The sequence below is a fragment of the Rhamphochromis sp. 'chilingali' genome (genome assembly GCF_963969265.1).
Source record: "Rhamphochromis sp. 'chilingali' genome assembly, chromosome: 22".
Classification (NCBI taxonomy): domain Eukaryota; kingdom Metazoa; phylum Chordata; class Actinopteri; order Cichliformes; family Cichlidae; genus Rhamphochromis; species Rhamphochromis sp. 'chilingali'.
In genome coordinates this window covers 24,260,580-24,268,407 of record NC_137950.1, presented here as the reverse complement: position 1 = coordinate 24,268,407, position 7,828 = coordinate 24,260,580, and the positions used below count along the sequence as shown (strand labels likewise).

The 7,828-nt window shown below is 37.8% G+C and overlaps 1 protein-coding gene across 2 annotated transcripts; it reads right to left on the bottom strand.

Annotated features, from left to right (window-relative positions):
* Window positions 1-1,747: 1,747 nt before the first annotated feature.
* sgca (sarcoglycan, alpha) lies at window positions 1,748-7,461 on the bottom strand. Of its 2 annotated transcripts, XM_080872286.1 has the most exons (12): window positions 6,019-7,461; window positions 5,639-5,767; window positions 5,396-5,544; window positions 4,834-4,875; window positions 4,483-4,549; window positions 4,184-4,382; window positions 3,848-4,016; window positions 3,461-3,669; window positions 3,230-3,256; window positions 2,855-3,028; window positions 2,084-2,110; window positions 1,748-1,995 (listed from the first exon to the last, which is right to left on the bottom strand). In XM_080872286.1, exons 1-12 carry the CDS (start codon window positions 6,053-6,055, stop codon window positions 1,989-1,991), a joined length of 1,236 nt encoding a protein of 411 aa, XP_080728412.1. In that variant the 5' UTR covers window positions 6,056-7,461; the 3' UTR covers window positions 1,748-1,988. The 2 variants fall into 2 exon arrangements, with proteins under 2 accessions (XP_080728412.1, XP_080728413.1); XM_080872287.1 differs by lacking the exon at window positions 4,834-4,875 and having other exon boundaries at window positions 6,019-7,394.
* Window positions 7,462-7,828: the final 367 nt, after the last annotated feature.

Sequence of the window (7,828 nt, the reverse complement as noted above, 5' to 3'; positions counted from 1 at the left end):
CATACTGTCACAGCCCAACTCACCGAATGTGACGAGGTGATGATGATGAGGATGATGAGGTGACTTAGAAAACAGATATTTATAGATAAAAACAACATCACTCGTGTAAAGCCGGTCAGGATAAGAAGCAAACAAAAGAAAGAAAACAAAACAAAATCATGCTGTGAATCAGAACATCACAGCTTACTTGCATAGCAGAGACAACCCACATGTATCTCTCTGCTCACGGCCACTTTGTTAGGGTTCAACTGCTCATTAACACAAATATCTAATCACCCAATCACTTGGCAGAAACTCACCGCATTTAGGACATGGTGAAATAAATCTCCTTCAACTCAAGCAGATTAGGTAAGAAAGGCTATTTCAGTGACTTTGAATGTGGCATGGTTGTTGGTGCCAGACTGGCTGGTTGGAGTATTTCAGAAACTGCTTATATGCTGGGATTTTCCCAGCTTTCCCAGGGTTTACAGAGAATGTTTAAAAAAGAGAAAGTGGTGAATGGCTGGACTGATTTTTGGTGATAGGAAGGCAACAATAGCTCAAATACTTGTTACAATCACGTTCAAAGAGCATATTTGAACAAGAAATATGTTGAACCTTGAGGCAGATGGGCTACAGCAGCAGAAGACCACACCAGGTGCCAATCTTGTCAGGTAAGAACAGGAAAGTGAAGCTACAATTAAAATGGAATCACCAGAATAGGTCAGTAGAAGAGTGGAAATATATCGCCTGGAATGAGCTCCATATCCAACTAATCACTGTTTAGATGCCAGAGCCCATCTGAGTATTGTTGGTGACCATGCTGATCCCGTTATGACCCCAGTGTCTTCCAGCAGGATATCACACACCATGTCACAGTTGCTCTGATCTCCTCAAACTGATTTCTTGAACATGACTTCATTGGTACTCAAACGGCCTCCACAGTTACCTGAACGTAATCCAAGAGAGCACCTTTGGGATGTAGACATTCACATCCTGGAAGTAAAGCCAACAAATCTGCAGCAACTGTGTGATGCTATCATGTTAACATGGATCCAAATCTCTGAGGAATATTTCCAGCACCTTGTTGAACCTATGCCATTAAGAATTGAGGCAGTTCTGAAGGCAAAAGGGACACCAAACCAGTATTATGAAGGTGTAACTAATAAAATGTCCAGTGAGTGTATACAAAACTATAGTAAGAAATAAGAATAAAAAAATATCCTGGTTTTTTTTGTATATACAGCATACACACAGATCCAAATTAAACATACATTTGAGCTCATCTTTATCCTTTCTAGCTCTCTTAATGCTTCAGCTGCTGATTCTCTAAAGCAAAGTGTAAACAAAGCATTTCTACTTTGAGCTCATAAAGCAGAGCATGCGTGCTGCAGGTGCTGAATGCCAACTTTCAAACCCTACCTCTGCCTGACATCTACTGCATGTACAACCTGTGTTTAAAAGCATATCTAAACTGAAGCTGTCCCTTCTTATTTTTTATTGTATTACCACTAAAGAAGGATAAGATGAATATAAAGAATGGATATTGAGCATCTTTCAGGTCAGTCATAGAACATGCCAGAGTAAGAACATGATTTTTTGCTGGAATATAATAATACGTGAATGAATAATAATTCATATAATATACATTTTTAGCAGCCTGGGTTAACCAAATCAAATGGATTTCTTCCAAAGTTTGTCCAACTAGTCATCACATACCCTTTAAGAAATTAATAAATATAAACAAAATATTTTATGAACCAAAGAAATATTTAATCCACAAAACATGCTTCAGTGTTTATAAAATGACCCATGTATTAGTTTACAACGTGCGACAATAATTAGTTTGATATACACAACATCTGAGCTATTAGTATACTATTCATTTACTTTAATGGAACCCAAACAGGAAGAAATTATAATATCCAAATGCAAATATAATCCACAAACTGTGTCTCAGAGAGGTTATTAATAATACTCCATGTGTTATATCTTATCCATCGCTGCTCTCACTTCCTGTAAACACACACAAAAAAATATTCTTAGAATAATCAGCAACACCGAGCAGAATCAATGCGGAGGAGAATCCTGTGAATGGGCTTACCTGGGCAGTGTGTCACTGTATGGATCTCTACCAAGAGAGTAAGAAAATAAATACAATTAAAAACTACTTTATTTATTATGATTTATTACAACTGTTGGAGAATAACTCATGCAACACAGCAGTAATAGTGACACTAACTTCACCAACAGCAGATGGCAGGTGTGATGAGATGTTAGTACTTATTCTTTATATGCTATACTCTCATAAACAAAATACTTCAGATTGTAAACTGCTGGTCATACAAACATATTTGAGTATGTAGATTTTCATTTGGTAATTTGTGACGGCTGTTTGGTTACAATTTCTATTGAAATGGTGTTGATTCATGGACACAAGAATGACTTTTGATGTAACTTATTATAAGCTTCCTTTGTTTTACAATACTGAGCAAAAGACTTGAGTCACCCCTCATATACATACAGTATGTATTGCTTCTGAGGAGGAAGATGTTTTTGTAAATATTTAAAGTGATCTTTTTGGAAATCTAGCAAAGAACTTACACATGACCTGAAAGAAACAGCAGGTTTGGGGATGCGTTTCAACAAGTGGTGTTTGCAAAATTGAAAGAACTGAGAAAATAGAAAAGTGCTGTCAAATTTCCACCCTGCGATACTATTTGGAAAATGACAGGAGAAGCATACCTGATCAGAACAACCCAGTGCATCATCAGAGCAACATTAGAGTGGTGTTACATTAGGTTCTTATTGTGTACCTAATAGACTGGCAGCTCAGTGCACATAACTGATAGGAATTAATGGGTGTGGTGCTTACTGTTGGGCCATGATGAGTGGGATGCTGTCAGACTGCAGCGGGGAGGCCCTGTCTCCAGTCCGGCTGTTAAACATGGGCAGTGTGGAGAGGGGTGGAGGCACCCCTCTGTTTCCAGCCATGGTCCTCAGCTCGTCAGTGTTCTCATGGATGGTGTAGTGGTGGTACAGCTGAATTCTGCAGCACACATCACATACAGATTTTTTTTTCTGTAAGCTTGGAAATATTTTTGCTGCACTATATTTCAGATTCATTCTGTGAAATATCACTTATAATGCTGTCTTAGCTGACTGGTAGTAAAAAGTTAACCATCAGATCATGTTTTAAATTGAAAGACAACAATCAGGTTTCAAAATCTGTTATAAACAAAGTACTTACTGGTTTGTTCTTGCATTCCTTTTGCCACTATAGAAAAAGAGTAAAATATCCGTTTAATATTGGATCAATCAAAAGTCTAAATATGTTTAAATAGATTCCCATCCTTGGTGGAATTTATCCCACTTGGATGACTACATAAAATCCCAGTAGAGGGAAGAGGGAAAAATATAGTTTGGCATCCAAAGCCTTTACATATTTATTCAGAGATTAGATTTAAAATTAGATACATACATTCCTTCCCTTCTGCCAAACATGATGTAAGCCAGCAGCAGAAACAGGATGATGGCGAGGATCAGGGGCACAATCACTGTCACGATGTAGTCTGGGAAATAGTCTCTGTTTGGGGGAGACTCCAGAGGTTTGAAGTCCTCTCCAGCCTCCAAAATCCCTGAACCCATAGTGGGAGCAGGTGGCTTCGGCTTCATCTTTGTCAGATCAAACTGCAGGAGGAGGAAGAGCATTAAAATGAAGCACAGAGCAGCAGATGAGATAAACAGCTTTATGCTGTTTGCTTCTGCTTAGTAGTTAATGAGACAAAATGAAATAATCAATTGAGGCTTTGATCATATATATTTATATATATGTTCCTTCTTGGGCGTGCATCTTTTCTGGCCTCACCAGCTCCGTCTTGCACCAGGTGATACAGTTGCTTGGATTTATGCAGAAGTGGCATTCTCCAGGGACTTTGATTTTGGCCTCTTCCTTGCACTGCTTTTTGTTCTCCGGTGTCAGCACCCTCAGGAGACATTTGGAGAAATACTCCTCTGACCCTACCTTCACATACACACTGTCACAAATCAAATTTGACTAAATATGCATTTTTTTCCAAAGCAAGTTCTGTTACAGCAGCAAACACGGTGCTAATAAAATACAACAAACTTAAGTAGTAGTACTAAAAAAAACATAATTTTAAATAAACCCAGTATGTATAAGAATGTACAGATCTAAGTTTACCCTTCAAAGTGCCCTGCAAGAGGGAGTGGAACTCTGCCACCACGATCGAGGGCGTTGGTGATGTTGATCGTTTCCAGGGTCTCTGTGTCCCACAGCTTCTGCAAATCCTGCTTTATCTCATCCTGAACAGTAGAGGGCAGCACTTTTTCAATCTCTCTCAGCTTGATGAAGACTTCGACTTGATAGGGCAGAATCTTGTCTGTAAATACACCGGCGAGTTTCGACATTTGACACACCCTCATTCATTATAACTATTATTTTGGGACTTAAACGTAATGGGACGGATTCATCGCAAATACCTGGAACGACTTTGATTATGAGAAGGTGTCTGACTGTGTCATAGCTCCGCTGGTTGGTGGCATAAATCTGTCAGAATGAAATGTAATATTATTAAGATTATGACAGTTCATATGCATTCCAGGAGCACTTTTTGCAAAACTTGAATGTCCGCTTTTCCATTTGCTGTCAATTTCCCTTTAGCTGCTGTCTGCTCATTAGTGTATGAAAAACGTTTTTGCTTACAGTAACAAAAAGTATCTGTTTCAAAACCAATTCGTTATTATATATCTAGAGATATATTAATAATTTAAGACTTACACTAAAACGAAAATAAAGAAAATAAAGCGGTAAAGATTAGTTTAATATCTTACATTTTCTGCTGTATAGCTGCTTAATACTTTATGTTCACTGTTCTGTAAAAAGAAAAGCGAAAAAAAAAACAAAAACAGGATGAACTGTTTAAACAAAAGCAAAAAATTAATGCACTTAAAAAATGGCGTGTAGTTTGTTACAATGGGAAAAGTTTTGAATCAGAATACAGCTGTGTTCTGTGTTTACACCAAAAATTTAGCATGTTTTCTAACTGAAATAAATTCTGTTTGGTTGAGACTAAAGTGTTACTTCTGACATTTGTATCTCTTCTTCTTCAAAGACAGCTTACTTCCTGAATTTTTAACGTTGGTTCAAAATAGCAGCTGAAGAGAAGAGGCCCAAGGCTTTTGTCTCTGGGGATTTGACAACAAATCCTGACAGCTGTTTTTGATAGCCGCATATTTTTCATATTTGTCTCCACTGTAGCTGCGCTGGAATGTTATCTTTGTTTGGCCTACCATCACGACAGAAGAATGTGCAAAAGTAAGGCCAGAGGTGAATGTTAGATGTGCAGCATGGAAGAATATTGTGCCAATGTTGGTGTAAATGATGATTTCACACCTCAATTATACTTTTTCCTGGAGACATTGGTGTGCCATACAAGAAGCCGTTGTCATAGGGGTTCCTTTGGGTGAAGCGCAACCACTCTGGGAGGTCTGGGAAATTCTGTTTGTTGCACTTAAATATTATGGGGTCGTTGTACAATATGCCTGATTTGCAAAACACAAAAAGAGCAGAGAAAAACAGCATTAACACATGTGGATGTCTTATCCTTTTAACTGAATTTAGATCATTCTGTCTCACCGTAGACTTTGCCCAAAGGTTCAAAGTCGTTCTGGAAAGTCTCTCTAAACAGTTCATGTGTAAAAAACTTCCCCACAGGAATGGTAACTTTGATGTCAGAACTGGCCTCAAACAAACTGGCAGAACACACTGTGTGGAAGTGTAAAAAACACACCAGACAGTTTATAAGAAGGGTCAAAAAAGGCAAACAAAACCTTAAATCTGACATTAAATAATGACAACACACACATCCTGATGCTAGAATCCTACGCACAGTCCTTAAAAGCTGATATCAAGGGCGAGTGTTTTTACTAAATAACACAGAGTTGATAATTAATGTTGAGGAAGGTCAGCGAAAGTTGTTCTTTGATGAAGCTAAATAATTTTACGAGTGAACTTGCCTGTTAAAAAGAAGACCCAGCTCCCACAGCCTGCCATCTTGTTTTGGGTTTTGATTGACAGAACCAAGTGGAGAGGGGCTTGGTCACTGCAAAGGACATGTCAAAACTATTTTTGTCTCACTTACCTAATAACATCCGGAAGGGTGACTGTGAGTCTGTGAACAGTAGGCCTTCGAGGGATATTTATGTCCTTTTTGTTGATATACAGTCATATAAGTCATATACAGTCATTCATTTTTGCTCAGTACGTTCGCACATGTATCCATTTGCCTTTAGTAGTTAATATTTGCCTTATATTTCTCCACTAATATATTTAGGTCTCAAACACTGTTGTTGCAATAGTGCAATAGGCTAATGAAGCTTAGAGTGATTTTGCTACCTAATGTTTTAACACTTTAGGTATATTTATCAAAGTTTATTTTGTTTCTTTAATTTCAAAAAGTGTGTGATTAGATTTTCAATTCATATGAGGGCGATATGATTAATAAAAAAAATACCATTATTACCTTTCATTTTTTCTAGAAAATTTACACATTATTTTCTTACCGAGAAAATATATATAAATAAACTGAGTTTAATGCAAATTTAACTCAACTCAGCTCGTTTTGGAATTTGAACCTTCTGATCAACCAGCATGTTACTGTGTGGAGTTTGGATGTTCATGCCTCTCCCTGTGGTTGCTCTGTCATAGACTAGCATCATATCCAGAGTGTACACCCCCTTTCACCCTCTATCAATTAGGATTGGTTTTACACCATGGGGCCAGTGGGCAGTTACATTTCCCAAGGGGGTCACATGAGAAACTGGGTGTGTTGTGGAGGTCCCTCACCAATGTGATAAAGAGGTAAAATTAATATAATTGACTTCAGCTTATTGGTGCTGCCCTCTAAACAGTCCCAGTTTCTCATGTGGCCCTTTGGGAAAATTAATTGCCCCCCTCTGCTCTAGACACCGCAAATGGAGAGAAAATTGATGAATTGATGTAATAAGGAGAAAGGACACTGGTATATAACTGACTAACTTTAAAGCCACTTAATTGTGAATTCCTTTTTTTGAAGACCGTGTAAAACCTTTTAAAAAATATTTAAAAATGTTAGAAGAACGTAAAGGAAGGATTTTATGCTTAAAATGTTTACATAATGTCTTGAAGAGATTCCAACTGAAGCTGAACTAGGACATGGCTGTACTTTTGTGTAAAATACTATTTTTTTTTAAACCAAAAGTTGGTCAGTATATGCCTTACTTAACCAGGTAAAGCCCATGTTTTAGCATTCTTTTGCATGGGCATTTGCCTACACAGACCCTACGTGGAAGAGTATGCAATAAAAACAAACGAACAAAACAACAACAAAAGAGCACCCAGCTCATCATGGATCACGGATGGGGCTGTGCATAGGTTGCATTGCCAGGTATCCTGTGATTTCACAGATCTGTTGTTTGTGACACTGCCCCCTGGTGACAGTAAACAGCTACAATATGCAGGCGACGGTCTGCAAACGAACGGTCTGTGTGACACCAGTGACTGTTCTACAGTCATAATGTGACACTCATGCAAAAGCACGAAAAAGACATGAGTCATTAAGAACACGTTGTATTTGTAGGGTGGTAAAAGGCAAAGTCTCTCATGGGAAATAGGGGTTGGGTTAAAAATGAATCAAAAGTTAAAAGTACAAAAGTACACAACTAAAAGCTTTTTAACACATTGGACAGAATTAAATATATTTTAAATATATTTTAATTTTATGTACTGAGTTTATTTGTGTCAATGTTTCTTCAGCTGGTCATTACTTTGCAAAACCCCAGTAACACA